The sequence below is a fragment of the Nothoprocta perdicaria genome, unplaced genomic scaffold (assembly GCF_003342845.1).
Source record: "Nothoprocta perdicaria isolate Ctin4 unplaced genomic scaffold, notPer1 scaffold_11, whole genome shotgun sequence".
NCBI lineage: Eukaryota > Metazoa > Chordata > Aves > Tinamiformes > Tinamidae > Nothoprocta > Nothoprocta perdicaria.
Window position 1 is genome coordinate 7,148,502 of NW_020454205.1, and position 22,808 is coordinate 7,171,309.

The 22,808-nt window shown below is 50.3% G+C and overlaps 1 protein-coding gene and 1 long non-coding RNA gene across 2 annotated transcripts in view; one reads left to right on the forward strand and one right to left on the reverse strand.

The window, feature by feature from the left end:
- COL6A3 (collagen type VI alpha 3 chain) overlaps nt 1-7,398 on the forward strand; it is a 50,205-nt gene extending 42,807 nt beyond the window's left edge. The window contains exons 42-45 of the mRNA XM_026047649.1: nt 2,166-2,345; nt 2,461-2,511; nt 6,109-6,279; nt 6,755-7,398. Of these exons, the coding sequence (XP_025903434.1) occupies nt 2,166-2,345; nt 2,461-2,511; nt 6,109-6,279; nt 6,755-6,795 (443 nt within the window). The 3' untranslated portion in view covers nt 6,796-7,398. The remainder of the gene's footprint in view (nt 1-2,165; nt 2,346-2,460; nt 2,512-6,108; nt 6,280-6,754) is intronic.
- LOC112954477 lies at nt 61-22,348 on the reverse strand. Its single transcript, XR_003250721.1, has 3 exons — nt 22,129-22,348; nt 21,200-21,342; nt 61-150 (listed from the first exon to the last, which is right to left on the reverse strand). It is a non-coding gene; the product is annotated as an uncharacterized LOC112954477 (long non-coding RNA).
- Between the last annotated feature and the right edge of the window lie 460 nt (nt 22,349-22,808).

A 22,808-nucleotide genomic window follows, 5' to 3' on the forward strand; every position in this document is an offset into this window, starting at 1 on the left:
AGGATCAGAGAAGCTGCAACAACCCAGTCCTTCACTTTGCAGAGCCTCCTACCTTTGCAGAGCTTGTGGGGGGATCTAGGTCCTCTGCCTGATCCAGAGCTCCCCGAAGTCACCGTAAGCTTCACAGGGGACTTGGGTTGGATCCCATTTCTGTCACAGGAAAAAGCTGAGTTAGGGCTAAAGCACATGCTGTTCTCTCCCCTGACAGAGACACTCAACACCCCACAGTACCCACCCCAGCTGACCTAGGTGTAGATATAGCTGAGCATCACCTGATGCTTGTTTGCTCAGTCTCTCCTGATTTGGGGCAGAGACTGGGTCTGGGGTTAACACGGAGCTCTAACCAATGGTTTGTCCAACAGTAAAAGGAGAACAGGGGATCCAGTGTTGAACAGCGGAGTACAAATCAACTAAATTATAGTCTCTCGCGCTAGTTTAAGCCCAGTCATCTTTCTTTTTTTTTTTTTCTCTGCATCAATGGCTTATCAAAACAAACATTAACGAGCAAGCTGTCAGATCCTACTCTATCGCTCATCACATTAACCTTTTTTAGTAACCCACAATCATTGTAGCTGTTAATACCTCATCTCATCACTTTCATCGATGCCAAGCTCATTATATCAATACTGTTACAGTCATTTGTACTGTAAGTGCTGGGCTGTATTCCTTCTTCCACAAATGTGGAGGGGTGTCCAGCCTTGATAAAGCAGCATCCTATTGCTGGCACAGGGGATGGATCTGGCATACAAACCTTGTCCTCCAAATGGTCAGTCCTGTAGGCTCTTTTTTAAGCCTGTTTGGTTCCATCATAGCTCATTTTCTTTGTAAGGAGATTCAGCAGTGTGGAAAGATGGTGTTAAATGCTTTGGACTATGGTAAGAACTCTGGAGCAGCCACTGGGATCTGGACATTCATACTGAATGGGAAGAGCGTGGAGCTCAGGCCAGGCTGTCGCAGCCTCCTGTGGACACCGGTGGGGTTGGCTGCCATGGACAGGCCGCAGGGCTGTCACCAGGAAGGAATGTTTCATTTCTCTGCCTTGTTGCATGCCTCATCATCACTGTGATGCTCTGGACCATTCCTCTCTTCTGCACTTGCAACATCCCACCCTTTCCATGCTTCCACTCGTGCTGCATAGATTTCTTCTCTTCCACCACCTGGATTGTCTCCCAAAGATGAAAACCACCCTCTTGGCTTTGACCCATCAGCATTGCAGTGTTATGTAGGTCAGTCTGACCAAGCAGAGGGGGACACACCGTGCACTCTGAGGGCAACAAGGAACAAAGCTGCTCCAAAACCCCCTAGGTAGCTGACTGCAAGCACACCGAACCTGGGGTTTAAATGTAAATGCAGATATCGACAGCTCTGCTCCTAGGAGAGGGGTGGGTATCGTGACCCATTTACTGCGAGCTTCTCTGCCCAAGAATTCCTGGCAGTGTGGGGAAAACGCTGCCCGGGGCCTCCGAGGTCGGCGGGCCTCGCTCCTCTGGAGTCCTTCGGCAGACCAAAGGCATTAAGCAGAGCAGGGGATTTGCAGGGCTTGTTTAACTGAGTCCTCTCCAGCCTTCTGTGCGAATGCTCTGCCTTAGGAAGGAGGACTGCACATAAATCTTCCCACATAGCTCCAAGGAAGCCCCAAATTCAGCAGTCCTTATATAGGCAAAGCCGCTACTAGCACAGACGGCCTTGCTTTCCTAATAAAAATACTGGGATCTGGTCCTAAGTTATCATTTCTAGCCAAAAAAGGAACATATGTTTAAATCCTCGCTAAGGCATTTATAATCCACCAGGTGTGGCTTGCCTTTAAAACTAAACACACTCAAAAAATTAAAGTCAACGCCAAAACAAATAGCTTTGAAAGAGACAGGGGCAAATGTCTGAGGGCCCGACCAGTGACTGGAGAAAGAGGCTCCCGCTGCTCCGGCTCAAGGGCTGCGGGTTTGGAGGAGCAATGAAACCAAGAGCGGGGAAAGGCTTGTATATAGAAAAGCAAGGAAACAGGGGGGTGGCCCAAGTCAACTGCAAAGGCTTGACCCAACCCTTGAGTTCCCAACATTTTTGAATGCTTGTTTTTTCTTGTTTTGTTTCGTTTTGCTGAATCTCTTTGCCTTTTGAGCTCTTAACCCTTGCAGACTCATTTGACCTTTGCGCATTTTGCAACACAGATTTGCCAGACCCTTGCTTGCTGGACTATGACATGGGCATGCAGTGCAAGGACTATCAGGTTGTGTGGTTCTTTGACTACAAACACAAGATCTGCAGCCAGGGTTGGTATGGTGGCTGCGGTGGTAATGCCAATAGATTTGAGACCGAAGCTGAATGTGTTAGCAAATGCTTGAAGCCACGTAAGTACCGAGCGGGGGTTAATCCTTTTGTACTTCATCATATTGTCAAGCAATGTTTGCATCGGAGGGAAAATACAACTTCAAAGTCAAACTCACACACTTTTTCCTTCAACAGCAGCTGAGAAAGCAATGCAGCAGCCACCCCTTGAGAAAAGATTACTGTCAGGTAAAGCAGAAACAACCCCTCACAGAACAGCGCACATCCGTGATTCCCTCTCCAGCCCGGCACTGCATGCGGCTGCCCTCCCCGAGCCTGGCAGACACCAAGATAGCGTGGAGCGGGTTTTCCTTTGCTCCTTGGCACGACGGTGTCCTGTCACCTGCTGTGCATGAGCCCCTGCACTGCACCTCTCCCCACCTGCATGACCTGAGAGCAAACGGCAGCTCCCGGGAAATGTGCATGCCACATTTCCCGGGAAAAGCGCGCGGCATCCGTGACCCCCCTCGGCAGCCTGGCCCTTTGCTGAGAGGCAAAGGACGGCAAATGTTGGAGTTTTGGAAAACTGTATGGAAAACCACTATGGAAAACCACTCCATGTGGCTCTCGGAACCCTGAAGAGGTTTGCTTTTTGCACCCAAAAATAAAGATCAAAGGTGAGGAAGAGCCACATGGGGGAATCACAATGAGCTCCTCTCCCCACAGAATTTCTGGGATTAGGGTGTATAGTCAGTAACCCTCCTACACCCACAAAACCTGGGAAGAAAGCAGACACATGGAATCCCCTGCACTGATTAGACAGGGATGGGTTCAGGACAGGAACAAGCAGCCCTTTAACACTTCCCAGGGCCCCTTCCCAGAGAACGGGAAGAAACACAGGAGCAAAAGGAGCCCGGGTACCTAATGGCAGGGCTATAACCCCGAGAGATGCACAGAAGTGTTCGAAAAGCCAAATTAGAGTCTCCCCTATCAGCATTTTATTTTGCCCCGTACAATGGCAAGAGACTGGAAGGTGCTTCTGTGCTGGAAATAGGCACCACGAGCACAGATCCTTCGGTTGCAACTCGAGGACTTTCAGCCAGAGGAAGCATATGGCTTTTGCAGAAACCTATGGCTTCAGTTTGGCCAAGGACCTTATCTTGACTTCCAGTTTGGCCAACAATTTCAGCTCCCGATCAAACACGTGCTCAAGCATCGTTGGTGCAGACACCGAAAGCGTCTCTTTGCGGCGGAGGGCAGCCTGCTTGCGGGCTTTTCTCTGGAGGCTACGTGTTTCTGCTAGCCTGGACCATAGACCAGCCCCTTCTGATCATCATCACATGCCTTGATGATGTTTCCAGCCACTGTTGTTCGGCCTAAATTGATATTTCATCAACTTGGCGCCATTCTGCCCTGGGCAGATAGACAAGAAAAGCAGCCGAGGGGCCCAGAGGGGATGCTTGTCTCTCTGCCCTCCCCACAAGAGTCCCTCTCTCTAGTCACCAGCTTTTTGTGTTTGCTGCAAAGCTGGGGATTGAATCTCTCATGGAAAAAGAGACACAAGAGGTCACAGCCAGGCTTTAAGCCCAGCTTCTAATAGACTGTGCTGCGGAGCTGGCTTTCGGCTCAGCCCGCACCCAGCACAGCAGCCAGGTGCAATGCTCAGGACTAAGCTTATCCTCCAAATCCTTTTTGAGAAGGAGCAGCACTCCAAACCATCTGCCAAGGAAAGTCTTGCTAATACTGTGTTAATCTTTAATTATTATTTTGTTTTACCGCGGCAGGATTTAATGGAAGCGCAGATGAGGAGCCCAGGCTTTTCCCCAGAATTAAGCTCTGGTTTCATGGTGGCTGCCCCATCCTTTGAACCTGCAAAGCCGGCCACACTTTAGTACAGCCCAGTACTCACTGTCCAATGGTCCTTTGAAATTTTTAGCTAAGATTTTGTTTCTTCTGTCCTGCTTTGGCACTGCTTTTTTTTGGGAGAGGGTAGTTCAGTAGTTCAGTAGTTCAGTAGTCAGTGCAGTAGTTGAACTGCAAAGGGATCCCTGGGAATACTGAGCAGTACCCATTCAAACTGGGACACTCACCAGATGTGGTTTGATAAAAATCACATCCTTTGTGCTCAGAAAGCGGAGGGCGGTGCAAGGATGAAGGGATTTCACCTCAGCATCAGGATTCGAGTGAATTTCCAGCTAATATAATGCAGAAGTCTCCCTTGAAGCCAGCACTGAAACAGGATCTGCCGCTAAAAATGGTAGTTGAATTAGCCTGTGCATCAGCTGACTCAGAGCGCTAATTCCGCTCCTGAAGAGAAAGAAGGGGCGAAAAAACATGTAGCTGTCTGGACCCTGGACTGTGGAGAAAAATTATATTGTGCCTCCCGAGAGGCGAATGTTTTCACTCGTGGCTGGACTGCCTGAAGGGTGCACAGGCGTCAGGGTCGAGTCGTTCCTGCATTTGCATCTGCTGGCTTTCCATAGTTTAGAATAGAGAAAAGAATGGAAATGGATTTCTTTCATTTTTTTTTTCTCTTTAAAAAAGAAAAGGAAAGGAGCTTGCCAGAGGCAGCTTTTGGCTCTAACAGCCCAACAGCAAAGCAGAATTGAAAGGTCAATACTGATTTCAAATTCCAAGGAAAACCAGAGATTAAAAACTAACCCCTGCTTTCAAAAGCTACGTTTATAACCGAACATATAAACCCATCAATGGCCAGGATGCTCGCTTTATAAATGACCTCTCTCTCTGAGAGGAGCTATTACCAGCTCCTCTTATCTAAACAGCCAGCGCAGGGCTAAAACAAACCGATAAATCTCCTTGTGGGTTGCAGCGCAGAGCCCGGACAAGTTGAGCTTGACTCGCTGCACGATGGAGTTTCTTTTAGCAAAGATGCTCCACAACGCACTTTGCTCGCGGCTCCAGCAAGCAGGCGAGACAACAAGGAGCTAAAACGCCAGGGTGGAAATGCTTTTTTCCTTTGTGGCTATAAGGAGAAGCAGAGCAGCAATGTTCACCCACGTGCTCCAAGCTGCTCGGTCTGTGGCACGGATCTCCGCATCCCCTGGGCGCTCCGTGCTCCCGGCTGCCTTCGAGGGCTTAGTGCAGCATTCCTGCGCTCTGGGCAGCTGCCAGCACCCGCCGCAATTTCCTTTAAAGTAAACCTGCCACCACAACTTTTCCCTTCGCTAGGATTCGTTGCCAGACCTACTTTCTAGTCAGGGCTTCAGGGAGAGGCTTCGGCCCCCTTCTTGCCCTGAAAACATTTGGAGAGTTTAATGTGCCTTTTCTTTAATCAAGGCCAAAGAAACTTGCCTGCGATGCAGCTGTTATATATTCATCCCATAACCTTCTATTCTTTCATATATTCAACTCACTGTTATGCTGGGACTTGGTAAAAGTCCTGGTAGGATCAATCAACCCCCTTCTGATAGCGACTGATGGCTTTTTCCTACTGCCAGAGCCAGAATCACAAAAACACAGAATATAAAATGCTTTTTACGGATTTGTTCTCACAAATCCTTCATTCAGCTGGGCAGTGCTAGGGCTGCAGCTAGCTCAGGACCTTCTCTGTTACTTCTCAAAGACTTTTATGGTTCAGAAAGGGACTTCAGAAAGGCTCAGGACAGCTAACCATGATCCCTAAGCAGCTTGATTTTTGGCACCTGGGTGCCAACAACAACAAAAGGCACAAGCCTTGACTACAAGGAGCAAAAATCCTTAGTCATTAGATCAGGCTCAACTAACATCCACCAACATCAAGTAGCACGCACGGGCAGCGAGGGCGCATGCGCTGTGGGACCCCCCAGCCCTTGCTAAACCTTCCTGCTCTCCTGCATCTCTTCGCAGCCACGGACATCTGCTGGCTGCAAAAAGACGAGGGGACCTGCAGGGACTTCGTGCTGAAGTGGTACTATGACACCAAGACCAAGAGCTGCGCCAGGTTCTGGTACGGCGGCTGCGGAGGCAACGACAACAGGTTCAGCACGCAGAAAGACTGTGAAAAAGTTTGTGCTCCCGGTAAGTAGCGCGTGCCCGGCCGCTGCACGCGCGGGGAGGAGGGCCAGGGAATTCCCTGGTGTGGGAAGGCACCGCTTTGGTGCTACCCGTGCTCATGCCAGCAGCACTCTGGCGCATTGCCATAGCAGGCTGGTTTTAGCCCGCTGCACTGGCTGCAGGAGAAGTTCCTCGCAATGAGCTGGGTAATAGTTTCTAAAAAAAAAATAACATGTACAGGCTGTGAACTGATTATGAAGCTTTTTGGTTAAAAGTCTTGCTCTTGACCATGTTACCCATCACACTACGTTGCCTTTTACTCCTTCCAAGAAGGACTTGCTCCCCACCAGGATGGGGATGGTACCAGGACGGGTAACAGAGCAGTTTTGCCATCTTCACCAGATGGACTTACCTCTTCCCCCCACAGCTTTTCTCTTCCTTCACATCCATGCACGAAACAACCTCATTTCTTTCCTCTTTCCCCACCCCACCTTTGCAGGTGCCATCAACCCCGGCGTCGTGACGACAATAGGAACATAGAGGCAGCGACCTGCCAGCACATACCTCGGAGACAACCAGGAACATCGGCCCTTGCCACCTTCCCCCCATAGAAGCTAAGGGTATAGACTACCTTGCACTGTTCTATCTCATGCTTTTACCTGCCGAGCAAACCTTGAAGAAAGAGTTTTGCTGCATGACCTATCAATATGGTGCTAAACTGTTTGTGGACTGAGTGCTACATGTGTCCAGGTTATATTGTATAGCTTCAACATTACGAAATATTTACCCAATTGCAGATTGTTATCGTGTCTCAACATGTCTCTAAATTATCCTCTCCTTCCGATTCCGGCAGTCTGCCTATCTAAGGCAATGTAAAAATGAGAAAAAAAAAGAAATCATAATAATAATTTCACTGTTACATGCTTGCTTTTATCATTTTCGTAACTGAGCATATCTTTAAGTGGAAAGCCTTGTGTAAGGGAGTAGCTAATTCTGATAAACAAATGGTTCAACTTTTCATCCTTTCGTTTTTGCCTTTTGCTGGATTAGACTTCAGACTAGATCTCTTGTATGCATTTGTACCATATGTGGCCAACCGAACTAGCCAGGAATATGAAGCAAGGTTTTGAATGCAAATGCACTGCTGGGACCAAGGCCTCAGTTAAAGAATTTTTAAATTGTGGTGTAGAATGTCTCTGGCATTCCTCTGATGTTGTATGTTTTATAAAACACAAAGCAAAGCAATTTGGGGGGKGGGTGGGAGGGTGGGAAGGGAATTTTATTTTTATTGTGGATTTTGTTTCGGGAAGTCTATACAAAGAACTTTTAAATAAAGTCTAAAGGAGGTTTTGAGAAACTCAGCTCTTGTCCCCCTCTTTTGGAAAGCCCTGGTGGGCACTGGTGGGGTGATCGGCTGCGTGTCTTACTCCCCTCCCTCAGAGATGAAGGGCCTTGAGGGACAGGTAGAGCCCTCCCTGGTACTGGTGGTCCCAGCCTCCTGCCCCAGGACAGTCCACTTCCAGGACAGACCCAGTGTCTGGAAGCTCTTTATTTGGAGGGGAACGCTGCTGATCCATGAAGGATGATGGATGCAGTGTGGGAATTGAGGGGGAAATACCACTGAGGCGCTGCCGGCCACATGGGCTTTCATGGCTTGAAACAAGGTGGGCACCGGGACATCTCGGGCTGAGGTCTCCATCCTGGACACTGATTCCCCTCTGGAGAACAGGGTTTCACTGGTCAGAGCTGATGTGAGGTGTCCTTCCAAGGACACCAGCTGGGGAAGGACTGCCAGGAGGCAGCGCTTACTTGGTGTCCGCCTGCCAGGTATTTTTGGGTGCTCCTTTCTGAGGTGCTTTGGCCAGATCTACACAGGGAGAGGGGCTACACGTGGGCTACACACAATGTCTCCAAACCAGGCCTTCCAACAATACCATCTGCCTTCCCTAATGCCATGGACAGGACCAAGCAGCACCGGCAAGACACCTCGAGCTCCCCGTCCAACATCACACGTGCTCCTGAGAGCAGGGCTCACTGTACACCTCCTGCTCCCTGTGGACACAAACGCTCCATGGCAGCGGGGCCACGCGCCACGTAACGCAGCCTCCCCACCACCTCGTCCCCGCTCCACACCAGGCGAGGCCTGGGGCTGCTCGGCGCTCCCTCCCCACATCAAGTCACTTAGACACCCCAACTTTTACATGGCTCCCAAAGCTTCCCGCCGCTACCACACCACGCAGCGGCCATCCCACGCCCGGTGGCGAGGGCGCTGCAGTGTGCCGTGGCCGAGCCTTTTAAGGAAGCGCGGCCGGCCCTGGCGCCCGGCCCACGGCCGCGCTCGGGGCTGCACATGGAAGCAATCTGCAGCTGGGAGCGCATCTGCCAACGTGGCTGCGGGAGCCGACCAGGAGTAAAAATAGCTCGGCCCGGCAGCGCCGCGCGCGGGCCCGCCTGCGGCCAGTTAGCAGGGAGCGCGCGCCCGGCTCCGGGCTGCTCCGGCCCTGCCTTGCGCCCTCCCCTCCGACGGGGATCCTGCTGAGCCCCCTGTGCTAAGGGAAAGGGCTTTTTGCTGGGATTTCGGTCCTGCACTTCTGTGATGAGGCCTAGGATTGAAAATCACATGTGATTTGGGGGGGGGAAGTATCTTTTTCTGTTGTTTTTAATGACGCGGGGAATGCTCGGAAGGGCTGGGCGGCCTCGCCGAGCGCCCGCAAGCCCGCAGCGGGAGCGCGGGGGTGAGCGCGGTGCTGGCGCCCCGCGGGAGCGGCCGCGTCTCGCGACTAACTCGCCGGCATTTCCTCCGTGCCGCGGGGCCGTGTGGCGGCTTTCTTGTCACACGCTTCCCGCGCGCAGCCACTCCATCAACACACACCCTTCGCTGCTTCTCTCCTTTCCTTGTCTTTCCAGGAAGAAATAAAACAATTCTAAAAATCTGCATTTGCTTGTTCCTACTCACAAATCCAACCCCAATTAAATGTTCCCATTCCCTCATTTGCCAGACGGGGCCTTTGCATCATCCCTGGCTCACCAAGGAAGTGGTGGTTTGCACGACCTCCCTGATCCCCTTTTGGTCCCTATGAGATCTAAGTCATGTGTTTCACCATGTAATTCCCATATCAGGTCAACATTTGATGTCTTGGGAAGCAAAACTAGTCTGCTTCAAGGCCTTCAAGCAAAGGACAGGGTCTGCCCCACCTCTGGTGAAATAGTTTCTGCTCCTTCATGAAACTACTGCTTTGCAGCATCTTAGAAAAAAAATACACACATAGAGAGGCACACGGTGTTGATGAACTCAACACAGAAGTGATGGATGTACAAATAAAGGATGCTGTAACTCCAGAGGAGACAGTACTTCATTAGTTGATGAACTAATGGCTGAACTTCATTAGCAGATGGCCTACCAGACCATGCAATACCAAAATTAATACCCTGAGCAACTGATAACTTCCTACTTTTTTGCTTCCCGGATTCAAAGGAAAGCCTTCTACCTTTAAACTCAAGGGTTGCCAGCATTACCAGGAGATACACTGCTTTGCTATGAGAAGTTCAACATCAGTTTTCAACCCCTGCTTGGACAGTGAGACAACAAAGGTATCAAGCCAAGCTTAAACTCAGGTTTCCCCAAAAGCTAAGGACACATTTTGAAGCAAGAGCAGCTTCACGAGAAGCAAAGTCACTTGGTGGTGAGCTGTTTTGTGGTCTTAAAACCGTTTGGAAAGTCTCGACAAGTATCAGAAGCTCTGGGGTGATGTGAAAGCCTGAGCGGGCAGCTGGAGAACGCGCCCCAAGGCCGAGCTGCTGCGCTCACGGCCCACTTGGCTGGAAGATGGACTTGCGTGCCTGAAAGTCTGGCTTTCTGGAGGTACAGCAGGCTCATAAAATCACTCCCTGTGACCCATTCTCTCAATGCTAGACCGCAAAAGCTACATCATATCTTCTACTAATTGCTGAGGCATCCTATAAAATAGTTCAGTTTCAGTGGAGCGCATGTCTTGGTAACCTTGTCCTACTCTGACCTCCTTACATCTTTTGGATAGGCCGTTAAGAGAAGACATTTGGCCACGTAGGCAAAATCCACCAACTCCCGCTGTGGACAAACGGAAACCTTTTGGGAGCACAGACCGGTCAAGGGAATTTGCCCAGTGCGGACAGACTGGTTTGTGAAGCTGCTATAACTTTGAGGCGTGAACGCTGGTAATATTCTCCACATGCTCTCTCAGACAAACTCAAAAACCAAATTAGAAAAAGATATATGTATCCGCTATTCTTCCCAAGAATAATCCATTTTCTGGCTTGGACACTGAAATACGTCTATGATAGGAAGAAGCTGTTTGAATTGTTTTTCTGATTTGGTCCAGTAGATCTTTTTCACAGCTCCACAGTTTTAACACAACTAGTCTGTAGGACTCGCGCCATGAGTATCACATGCTAGGAAGGGCTGGACAAGATCTGGTTGCCTACACATAGGTGCCACGTGCCATTTCAGGACAGCCATGTCCTCTATAGGCAAGGTCACATCTCTCAACCCCACACAGGTATTTATGACCATCCCTGGCATCCTGACCAACCTCAGGGCACTTGGATCTGGTTCTCACATGGAAGTACACATACAGGAGCTCTTTAGTCTGGGACAGAATTAGCGTTAGGATGTGAAAACGAGCATTAAATCCAAGACTCACTCAGACTCTTCATGCTGGTTTCCAAGATAGGATCATCCCTACCTATATGCACCCTGGCAAAAGCTGTCTGTCCTGTTGCAGAAAACTCAAAAGAGACCAATTCCACAACTGCCCTAAGCAGTAAAGCAGACAGTCCTTGGGATAAACTATCACATGGCATTTGCAAGAGCCTACCTCACATTTCATTTGTGTTAGCTGAACCCCAAAAGGATGTGGATGAAGACTCTGCTTTTGGATGCAAATGAGCTACAAATCTGCTGGTTAAAAAAATAAAACAAAAAAGTTTCAACACCAGAACAGTCTCCTCTGCTACTATAGGTATTGCAAAATTGGAGAGCAGCACACGGCAGGGTTCAACACTGCAGCCATACCCTTAACCTTGGGAAGGCACCAACTTCCAAATCCTTGGTTAAAAGTTCTCTTTAGACTACAGCTTTATGTTTGATTCTGTCCATCTTGGGACATCTTTACAAGGAGAAGTGCCTCTGAAATACTTTATTAGCCAGTATTAAGTTTATTACACTAGTAAAAGAGGCCAGTCTAAGCATATAAACGTATGTGTATATGCATACAAATGTGCATAGGTATGCATGTACGTATATACAGCACACGTACTCATATACATCCATGCACATATATAATCCCTTTCAACTAGGGCATGTTTTCTGGCTGTATACTCTAAACTTGGACATCTCAAGGCCAAGATTTTGAGAAAACTGGTGCCTTCCACGCAGAGCGTTACTAAAGATCAGGGCTGTGCTGAGGGCACTCACTGTAGATAACTTGCCTGAAGCAGCTGATCTTGGAGAAAATGATATTCAGACAACTAAGACATCAACGTGGGGGTTTTCTCTTCCACCGACTTTCCACCTGGCCATGGCCTTATCCTTTGCCCCCCTTGCCTCAGTTTCCTCCTCCTTACGGCATGGAAAGAGCGTCTCTGCTGACAGCTCGCAGCAGGCCAGGAGGCAGCCTCCTGGAAGCCCTTTTTGAAAAGCAAAATGCCCCGACTCAGTTGGACGTAGCGGGGTAAACAACCCCGGCGATTAGCCAGGCCGGCGCTCCAGCTGCGCGGTGATTTATGCGACCGCAGGAGCGGGTCTTTCCTTCGGTTAAACAGCGCAGATCCAAACCAGATGTCTAACCTTTATCTCGATCGCTGCGGAGCTGGAGGAGCAGACAGGGGAGAGGGAAAGACGTTGGAGTTTCCATTAGCTGCCGCTTTGCCGTCTTCCAAAGTCAGCTCATAAAGAAAAATGAATGCCATCGGCCAGGAAACTCTGCTTGGGTGAACTATATGTTTTGACAATGGCCGCTATAGCAACCACGAAATAAAAGCGCAGACGGCTGCGGTGACCTCACCGCACGACTCTATTAAAATCCGATATTAAAAGGCTATCGCTGGGGGAGATCGTTGCCTGGGGGTTTGCAAACAGGCACGTCTCCTGCTGTGCTCCCCAGGAAAGGGTGGCTGGGCAAGGGCAGTTGATGGGGGGCTTGGAGCTGGCGGGGCGGGTGGATGAGTAGGTTGCAACCAAGGCGAGGACTGAAGCCACACAGCAGAGCAAGACACTAGATAGGTGACAAAAAGAACAACTGTCCCCCCGCTGTCCACCTCAGTGCCCCAGACTAGGGCTACCATAAGAACAAGGACAAGTGACGGTAAGGATTCAGACTGGCATCCTGATGAGCACGTCACAACAGAGAGCCCACGAGGGCTTGACGTCCAGTAAGAGCTTGGCTGGATGCTGAGTCAACCCAGGCAGCTCCACAAGCCTGAATGAGACCCTCGAATCCACACCACCTACTTCTAAGATGCCTGAATCATAGCAGGAATTTATATCTTTTTGGAAATTCCCATACCACCCACAGAGAGAGGGGCCGTGGGAGACACATGTGTTACCTATTGCCAGTTCCTCCCTAATTTCCATGCAAAAGCTGATTTCTGGCCACCAGGACTGATAATGCTTTCGAGAAAGCCGTGCCAAGAGGAAACCTGCGCTAATCCTGAGTGGCAGTAAATCCCGACAGGCAGTAAAACACACTGGCAGTATGATCCTGCTCCTTCAGTCACTCTATCAGCTGAGAGAACTAAGCACAGCCCATCACTGCCAACCATCTCCTAACCACATCGTGGTTTCCTCAGGATATATCATTTGCCATGTTGGAAATCTTATCCAAGATATAGATGACTCCATTTGGGGATATTTCCTCCCATCACCACCAAAAAAAAGGCACAAAATCATATAAGCACGTATGTGTTCAATACAGATTATATAGCCAGGCTGAAAAGTCCTGGTCCGTTTAACCTCTGCTTTTGCAGTGCCCTTATTCAAGATCTCAGTGTTGCTCAAAGGCCTTTCAACACCGCTGGGTTTGGAAGCGGCCTACTGAAAATGGTACCTACACATCTCCTCCCGCTCCTGCTCCAACAGCCAGCCACAGGAACAGCCCCATTTTTTTTTTTGAAAGAAAATAGGAAAAAAAAAGACATTTTTGCTTGGAGTCCGGAGCCAACGTGGTTGCGAAAGCGTGGGCTGCGCGCCGCTCGGACGCGCGCAGCGGCAGCACAGCTGTGTTCCGTTCCGGGACCGTCTGAGGCTGGCGATCACGTAAAAACCGGGATGAGAACATCCCCCTCCTGAGCTGCCTCTGACAGCTCGTCCATCCAGAGGGGACTCGGCTCTGCAAGCCGGACTGCTGCTGGAAACCACCGCTCCCTTCCAGCCACCCAGCTCAGCGAGCAGCATCTCAGTGCCAGCAGGCTACGCAATTAAGTGCCTCAAGTTTTCAGGCTCCCTAATCTGCGGCGTAAAGCCCGAAACCTGCAGGATGAGGTCCATGGTATGGGTGTGAAGCAGACACCGAAGCATTGATCTGTGGAGAGCTCAGTCCTCCCTCCAAGGCTTTTCTCACAAAAAGGAACAGGTCACAAAGCAAAGCCCTTCACCCAAAACCTCTCTGTTGTGGGGCTGAACCAGAAATCACCCGTTTCCCAAGTTGCCCTGAACAACTGTGGCAAAAAGCCGCCAGAAGTTGGAACCAGCTCCAGACCACAGCTCTGGAAATCAGGCTCACCAGTCTGGTGGCATCAGGCTGCCTAGGGAGAGAGCTGCCATTTCCTATGCTTGCAAAAGCCCCTGGCAGCCCCCAGGGCACTTTGACAGCCCTGGACAGACCCTCCAGAGGGGCCCAGGCTCCCTCACACACCAAGGTTACATTGAACACCCTGGCAAGGCTCTGGCGGGTCGGTTTGGAGAGCAGAAAAGGCAAACAACCCTATCCTATTTGTTAATCAGCAGGGCTAACACCTGGAAGTTTAACATAGGGCTACGAAGAAAAGATATAGGCCTTTCTATTTGCATGTTTGTGCATCACTAAGTTGACACCATCAGAAACATCCCTCTTGGTCAGAGGAGCAATGTGTTTTCACGAGGAAACTCTCCATCCTGGGGACCGGTGCCTGCAGCGGCGATGAGCACACATACACACACTACTATTTCACTCTAATACTGGCCCAGCTGCTTTTCCCAGCAGTTTTCCAACCCATTCCCAGCCCTTCAAGGGAAACCGAGTGCTCCCTTGCCTTGATTTGCCCCTGTACAACAGGGCGCCGGCGCGGCCAGGCCCTGCTCGCGGCCGCCATGGCCCCTGCAGGGGCCGGGCCTTGGCCGCCTCCCACGCGGATCCGGCATCCAGAGGCGGCGGCGTGAGGTAACGGCTGGCGGGCGGCCAGCGCTGCCGATGAGGGGAGAGCAGAGCAGAGGCAGGCGAGGAAGCGGAGGACCAAAGGGGGAAAAAAAGGAAAGGAATGCAAAACTTGAGGCCTGGTCTGGACGGGCGCCTCGCCATCCCCAACCGAACAACGCAACCATCGACAGAAGGTTGATGGAAATGTGACTGGAAATGGGAGGACCATAGCCACAGCCTGCTCCGGGAATTTGAGGACTTCTTTCCTAACCGGGGAGCTTGCAGGAGGGGGAAAATGGGAGCAAGGGATCCCTCTGGATAGTGTGCTGCTGGGAAAGCAGCCTGGCAGGAGGAGCCAAGGCAGCCTGAGCTCCTCAGGTTCATCAGCGCTGGGGCAGGAGGAGCCCCATGGGCTGCACAGCAGGGTCAGGGCAGGACGTGCACGAGAGCCACGGGGACAGCAAGCAGAGTTAACACATCCTGGAAGAGCTAAAAGAGGAACTGGAGGCAAAACTACCGCGAATGCGAGCCAGCTATCAAGGCAGGGAGACGTACGACCAAACCCACGGGCCTGTTTGCAATCAGCACGGACATGGTAGTAGCCCAGCTGCCTGGGACGCCTAAAACTTTGCAAATCCACTGGAAACGGCTGCAGGCGAAACCTCGCTCTGAATCAGAGGCCTGACTCCGTGACCTCCCGGTGCTTTCCCAGCTCGTTATGGCTCCCGCACACGTCTCCTACTAGGAAACCTAGCGTTAATCCTCACAACAACAGCACCCGGAATCACAACCCAGGAAGCATCACGTCTTCCCCTCGTACCTTGTCTACCCAACTTAAAATAACATTCTCATGCCTCAAAAGTAAGGACGAAAAGCCCAAAGAGGGGGGGGAACACCTTTCCTCCTGTGTGTTCCTTGTCCTTAGGTAAAACTGCTGGACCATCCCCTGCATAGCAGCTCCCATTTCCCAAAGAGCAGGACAGAGAGACACTCTCCTTGAAGTGCTGGCATCTCCACCTTATATCTGCGCTTGCTGACACGGGTGGGATCAATGAGAGAAGCTCCAGTGACTTCTCCTCCAGGAAAGGGGGGTCACAGCTGCTGGCTGGCCTTTGTCAGTATGGAAAATAATGAGGCTAATTAAACTGTGATGGTGAGTTTTAGGTGGGGTGTTGGAAAAATCAGGCAATGGGGGAGCTCCACTGCTGGAGGGCTCCAGGAAGAGGTTAGATGGAAGTAGGTTTTATCCATCCACAGGAACCAAAACATGGCTTGGATGTGTGTCCTCATCAGCTTGCTGGCTGAGTTTGTTATCATACAAGCAGTTCCACATTATATGACCTTTTCATCAAAGGATCCCACTCTGTCTTCACCAGATGGTCCTCAATGGGATCTCAACTATGGATGATGCCATGCTTCCCTCCTGGGATTCAAATGTAGTACCAACGGCCATCACACACTGTACATATGGATATACAAGACAGCCCTACAGCTTGTCTTTCATTTGAGCCACAGGACATTTCTTATAGATCTGGGCTAGGCTTTTTTATGAACTTGCTTTCCATGCAGGAAAAAAGAGCGGAGCCAAACCACACTTTTGGGATAACAAGCTGACGAGGGCTGGATTAGCATCTCTTAAATCTTTCACAGCACCAAGCAGGAGGAACTTCTAACACAGGCAAATCCCTCAGGCTACAATGGAGGTCGTGTGAACTGGCCAAGGCTTTATGCTGCACTCGAGCTCTGGAGCCCATCAGAACAAAACGAGCCGCGAACTTAAAACAATTTCTTCCTGTTTGCTAGTGAGTGGCAGGAGGAGGGAGAGCTTGTGTTTGTTGAAGCAAACACTGAGGGACCACGCTGGACAGGGAATCCCCTTTTCCTCCGTAAAGAATCCTTCCCATGACAAATTAGCTGTAATGTGATGCAATTAGCAGCAATTAGCTGGGTTTTTTTTTCCCCTTTCCAAGCCCTGGTGGACTTGGACACAGCCATTGTTGGTGCTTTGGGGAGCTATTCTGGTTGCCCAAATACTCGGAGCAGGATGTTTGTATTACAAGTCTCCATGCCAGTTGAAACACTTACTTTGCTGATGGGATTCACATCCCTGTTTGAACTCCCTTCATATGGTAGTTTGTGTGCTCAGATGTCCCGGGGCTGAAGAACTTCAGAGAAGAGAAGAGTAAGAAAAAACGCTGCTCTGCTGCTTGTAATTTTAGAGATGAAAAGTTAGAGCCTGAAGAGTTAGAGAGTGAAACTGATTGATCCTAACTGATGTTGACCATTACAATCTGTTCTGGCCAGTGTCTTTCAGATCAAGGACCTGAGATGAATGCCACCTTTTTTGGTCTAATTTTCATCATTTTGCTGGGAACCCAAATGGACAAAATTGCGCTGCAGTTCAGCCCGTTGCCAGCGTTAGTTGCTTTAGGTATCAAGACCGTTCTATCTGCAAACTCCTGCATTGACTAGAGGCCAAAGTCTCTTGCCAAGCAGCAGCTTTGGGTCCTGCTGAATGCCCTACATCCACCTACACGTGGGTATCTAGCAGTACGAGTGCCACCTGCTGACACTGGGGATTACATAGCATTGGCTATATGTCAGTCCCTACCTCTGCTGAAGCCACCTCGCCATGCAGAGGCATCAGGGGTGCTCGTGCCTGGCTGGGGCTCAGGGACACTCGTGTCCCTAGCACTTCAGTCCCAAGGACAAGTCAAAACGCACTTCAGCTGGATGGTTTTGAGCACACGCCAGTGATGATCTGCTGGATCAGAGCTAAATAGGAGATGGGGGATGAGTTAAGTGTTGGGGATGGGAAGGGAACAAGAGGAGGAAGTCTCTGCTTAAAATGGAAAATATTTTATGATCCCGTCTTCCCAGGCCAGCATCCTCTTGGACACGCATTGCACAAACCCTCGTTGTCTTCCTATAGCCTTTATAGATTGACCTTCTGGAGGGAAAAGGGCAGCATTAAATCTCCAGCCCGTTTCGGCCGAGACCTCAATCTGGTCTTTGCAGCGCTCTTGGCAGCCGGGGCCACTTCTTGGTGTTCAGATGCTGGGAAAAGGCCAAGCGATGGGGAGGAAACCTCCCCGCAGCCCAGCACGCGGCCAACACGCAGCAGCCGAAGCCGCCCCGCGCCCATTCATCCTCCTATAAATTATGAGAGGAGAGACCCTCCCTGTCCGGCACCCTGGAGAGGCACCTTCCCCACATCATTTACTCCCTGAAAAGAGAAAAATACATGACATGGAGCTCCTTGCCTCCCCTTGAGTGACTCAAGCGAGTACTACTTATTTTATCCAGTAGTCTTTTCCTGGCTACAAGCAGCTTTCAGGAAGCTGTCTGTAAAAAAAAAAACGACACTCGGTCTTTTTTCTTTCTCTCTCTTTTTTTATACTGCTTTTACTCGCAGTGCATTCATACCATCTTAATCATTAACCAAGCTGCCTGACTAGGCTTGATACAATTACAAAGTGATGTCTGTCCCGGCCCTACCAACGTGGCTAGTTGGTAGGAAGCCATAAAAATAAGCCCATAAATAATCCAGCACTCCGAGCCCTTTGGCTGTGTTATTTCCCAGAATTCAGGGACCGTTAATGGCTGGTCCAAGCCTTGTCCTAAGCAGAATTTCGAGTAATTTCCCCCAATTATTACCTTTTTCTTTCATTGCGTTTACAACATTTTCTGCAGAAAAGCTCTGTCATGCCATGCAGGCTTTCATGTTTTGCAGGGTGTTCATGCATACACTGCCCAAGGATTGGCCCTCGAAGGCTCAGATTAAACCATTTTAATCCTGATTCTGAGAATCTTCCAGGTAGTGATTGTAGCAAGACATGGATGTACTTTCAGTGTGAACATTACAGATACAGGTTATTTGAACTTGCTTAAATTATCGCTTCTCCTAAAGACTTCAAACTAGCTAGAAAATGGCCCCTGAATACCCAGCACGGACACTTATCGCCTCAAAATCACCTATCAAAATCCCTCTGTTCTGCTTTTGCACCTCTTCCCGACCTCCGTTCCATTGGTTGCATTTCCAGAAAAGAAAGAATTCAAGTGTGTTATTTACAAAAAAAAAGTTGGAAGATATCTACTCAAAACCACAGCGCAGAGTGCATGCCTAATCCTTTGCAAACAGCATGCACAGAATCCAGCTATGTGCACAGAGCTATTTCAGATTACACTTCTGGTGCACAGACGGCAAACACACCTCTGCTGCGAGACGCAGCAGAGCCCTCGGTACCTCCAACAGCCCTGTCCCACCTCCCTGCCACCCGAGTTTCTCTGCTGGCCCCAAAACACTGTCCTTAAGAGCTTGGTTATTTGGCCCTTTCCCCGGTTGCCTTTCAGCAGAGACACCCAAGTGACATTTCAGAGCAAACAGGAGCCAGGCAGGAGAGCGCGCGACTTTCCTGGCAGCGGCTCGGGATGCAGCTGGCAGGGAGCAGCGCGCGGCGCCGCACGGCACGTCCCCGGCCCCCCTCTCTATCCGAGTCACTTACAAACTTCATCCTTCCCCGACACTCAGGTGAAAAGGCATTTTTCGGTGCAATGGCTTGAAAGCAAAAAAACAAGCAGAGCCTGAACTAAGCTGCTCCTCAGAGCCCCGCACAATACAGCTGCCAGCTTGCACCTAGAGGGTGCAACGCTTTAAGGGGGACCAAATTCCAAGGAGTTACAGTTTTTCTAACTTCAGCAAAATCCAGGCACACAGTGTAACAGGAAACATCCCCACCGGAGCATCCATCTCCTCGGTGTAACTCACTGAACGCATTGCTTTATTTTGTCTCTGCTAGAGGGCACAGCTGCGTGCTCGCTGCGGTGACACACGGCTGCCAGCAGTGCCAGTGCGTGGGGACACCACTACAAAGCAACTATTGCAGGAAAGGGGGAAGACCCCAAAATGTACCCGCTGCCCGCTGCGCTCCCTGGGCAGGGAGAGGCCAGGGCACACAGCTAGTGGCAGCACGGTGGCCCTGGCTATGCAGCATTTTTGCAAGATCTGCACAATTTTGCAAGGTTTGCAAGGCTGATGAATCCCTACAGAGCAAAACTCTTCTGTGGGTAAATCTGCTGGGATGGGGAGATACCACAGAGGGAAAGGAGCCGTTCAACCAGAGAGCTGGCACACCAGCAAAAGGCAGTGAAAGGAATGTGGTTGGGAAGTGAAGAGCTCTGCAAGCGTGAGTGCAGCCAGCTCGCCGAGCCCTCCTGCAGCTCACGAGCACACGCGGCAGCTTGGAGACACTTGGACCCTGAAGCCCAAATGAAAGGCACTCAAGTCCCGCTCCTGTCTCTCTGGCCTAGTCCCCGTTTTATCATTCTCCTTTCCTAAACATCCAGCCGCAGCTCCTTCATCCTCACTTGGACTATCAAACAGCAGCAACTAAGAAGTTCTTTGCAGAGCCTGATTGTGTCCTCACAAGGGGGCAATCATTAAGAAAACTAAAAAGCAGATACTAGTCATAGCTGCAGCTGCTTGTGGAGGACGCTCTGGGAAAAGAAACACTCTTTGCCCTCATGTCCTGCTAAAATACCCCTGTGCCCAGAGAAAGAGACTTCTCCAGTGTCCCATGCGGGGACCAGCCATGAAGAAGGGTCCAGCGAGAGCCAGGCTGGCACTCCTGGCCCTTGCCGAGTTGTGAGAGCCCACGAGACCCTCCAACATGTGGAGAACGGGGCAAACACGTGGCTGGGCAGGGCACGGAAAACCCAGCTACCCCTTTGTATGCACTGATGCTACTTAAAGAAGTAGCTGGTCCCCATCCCAGTGAGGAGCTGGCAAGAGGCCATTGAGCAAAGCCCGCAGAGGAAAAAGTCTAATTCTCTAATGCAGTCCTCTAATGTTCTGCAAATTAGCAAGGGCTGCCAAATAAAACAGGAGACGTAAAACACTGGCACAAACGGGGAGGGGAAAAAAATAGGTGAACTTTTGATTTACATGCTGGATGAGAACTTCTCCCTCGAGACGCCTTTCATCTAAGGCTTTTAACAATTTGTCTCATCAAGTGAAGACAACAATAATGGTGCTCGTTGTTTCTTTTTGGTTTCTCTCTGCCTTCCTGCATACAGCTCTGCAAACTTTGCTCAGGCTGCCTGGCTGCGACGCTGCCAGCAAGGCTTTGTATGTGAAGCTCAAAGCGTCCCTGTGTCCCTCTCCCGATGGCTTCATCCTCCCGTGAAACTCGCATTTTTTAAAAAAGGACAAACCCTAACAGGCACCAACCTGGTCACAGCTTGAGCCACGGCTCCAGGTCTCTGGGATAAGGACAGGACACTGCACCATGATAACTACAGGAGGACGAGGGATGGGTGGGTGAGCAGGAAAGAGAGCAAAGAGTCCGCCCTGGGAAAGCCATAGGAATTTTGAACAAGACACAGGCATATATCTAAAGGGAAACCAAGGCAAACCTATCCACAGCTAATGGCACAACAAGTTGTTTAAGTGTCCCCTTTGAGCACCAGTGCTTGAAGGGACGGGTAGCAGACAGCAAGTGCCTCAGTAATGCAGAGCACGAGTCAGGATTTGGGTCGGAATGGATTTTCTCGCTGCCTCTTTGGGACTTGCTTACCTGGCCAAGATGCACATCGAGACGCTCGGCTCCCTGTGAGCCGCTTTTGCCTCTTCTATCAGCGAAGCCGGGGAGCTCTGCAGCGGTTCAGCGGTGGCTGCTGCGGCCTGAGCTTGTTGCTGAGCTCAGCTGGAGCCTAACCACTGCAAGGAGGGGAGAGAGGAAGTAGTTAAAAAAAATAGTCCTGGGACAGTATTTTTACAAATATTTCATCAGGTTTTGTAGGAAAACACAAAGGGAAGAGAGAGAAGACCGACAACATGCCCTGGGCCAGAGGCAGGGATTGCTAGCATGCACCACACGTTCCTCTAGCCGCTTCCAACAGGATTTTGGAACAGCTCAGGAGTCCTAGGAAGGCCAAAGAGGTGTTTGAATGCAAGCGAGGACACACTTGCCTCAGTACCTTGGCATTTTTTGATGTCCTTTCTCAGGGCACAGGGAAAGGAGTCAATGTTCCTCCATGATATCTTAACTCACATGGGTGAATGGCTCTCTATTTTTTTTCTGTTTCTTTGCTTTTGCAGCAGAGCTAATACAAGTACTAACTTAAATGGAAGCTTTCTTGGAGCAAGGGGACTGTCTCTTTGCCCTTCCAATATTTAACACATGGGTTTCTGTACCAGCTCCAAGGTGCTCCAGGACTGCCCCCCAAACAGCAGCTCCTCTTCCAGGACACAGCCACAGGCAATGAGTGAAATTATACCCAAGGCTAAACACAGTTTAAGAAAAGCCCAAAGAAGAAGCCAGCTTTGCTAACAGTTTTCTAACACTCTCCTTTGCTAAATACAGCACAGGGGAGCAACGTGTGTTTCTAGCATAGTTCGCTGTCCAGAACCAGCAATTAAACCCGTTATTTTGGCATTAGTGACTGCAGAGATGAGGAACCCAAGACGTTTATCTCCATGCTTGCACTATCACTGCAGTCTTACCTTAGCTTTGAGGATGCTGCTTAGGTCTCCCAAGCCTGCATTATTCTAGAAAGCAGCTGGAAGCTCCTGGGCCAGGCAGATGCTTTTGGATGCAGCTCACAGAGCTCCTTAGGAAGCCCTGAGCTAACACCCAGCCCCTCTCAGCAGTTTAGAAACAGGAGACATTTTGCTGAACACAGGCAGCTCTGCCCAAGCCAGTGAAGAGAACACAGCTTCTCCCAGCAAATTTCTCCCTTTTTAACCCAAACTGAGCTAACTCTGTCTAGAAGAAAGCCTCTCTGATAGCAACAACTTCTTGGCTACCCTACCAAGAGAAAAATAAAGAGCTCTCCCCACTTCAAACCATCCCCAGAAAGCCTCCAGAACAGCACAGCAACCTCCTCCAGACCTTCATAGCCCAAGCCAAAGCCCCCCACCCACCTACCCTTACACAACCCAGCTGTGAGCAGGCACCCAGGCCAGCCCCATCACCTCGTTACCCCTTGGGCAATGACCCCTAGGGCTTGCAGCTGTGGGAGGGCCCCATCTCAAAGCCCAGCTTGTTCCTGAGACACAGCCCCCTAAGCCCTTCTATGCTTTGGGGCCACAGGTTCATCTGCAAGTCTGGCAGCTGATGGGAGCACGTACCCCATTCACCTGTTTTGGTTTTTTGGCAATATGTGACTGCTGTGGAGCATGGG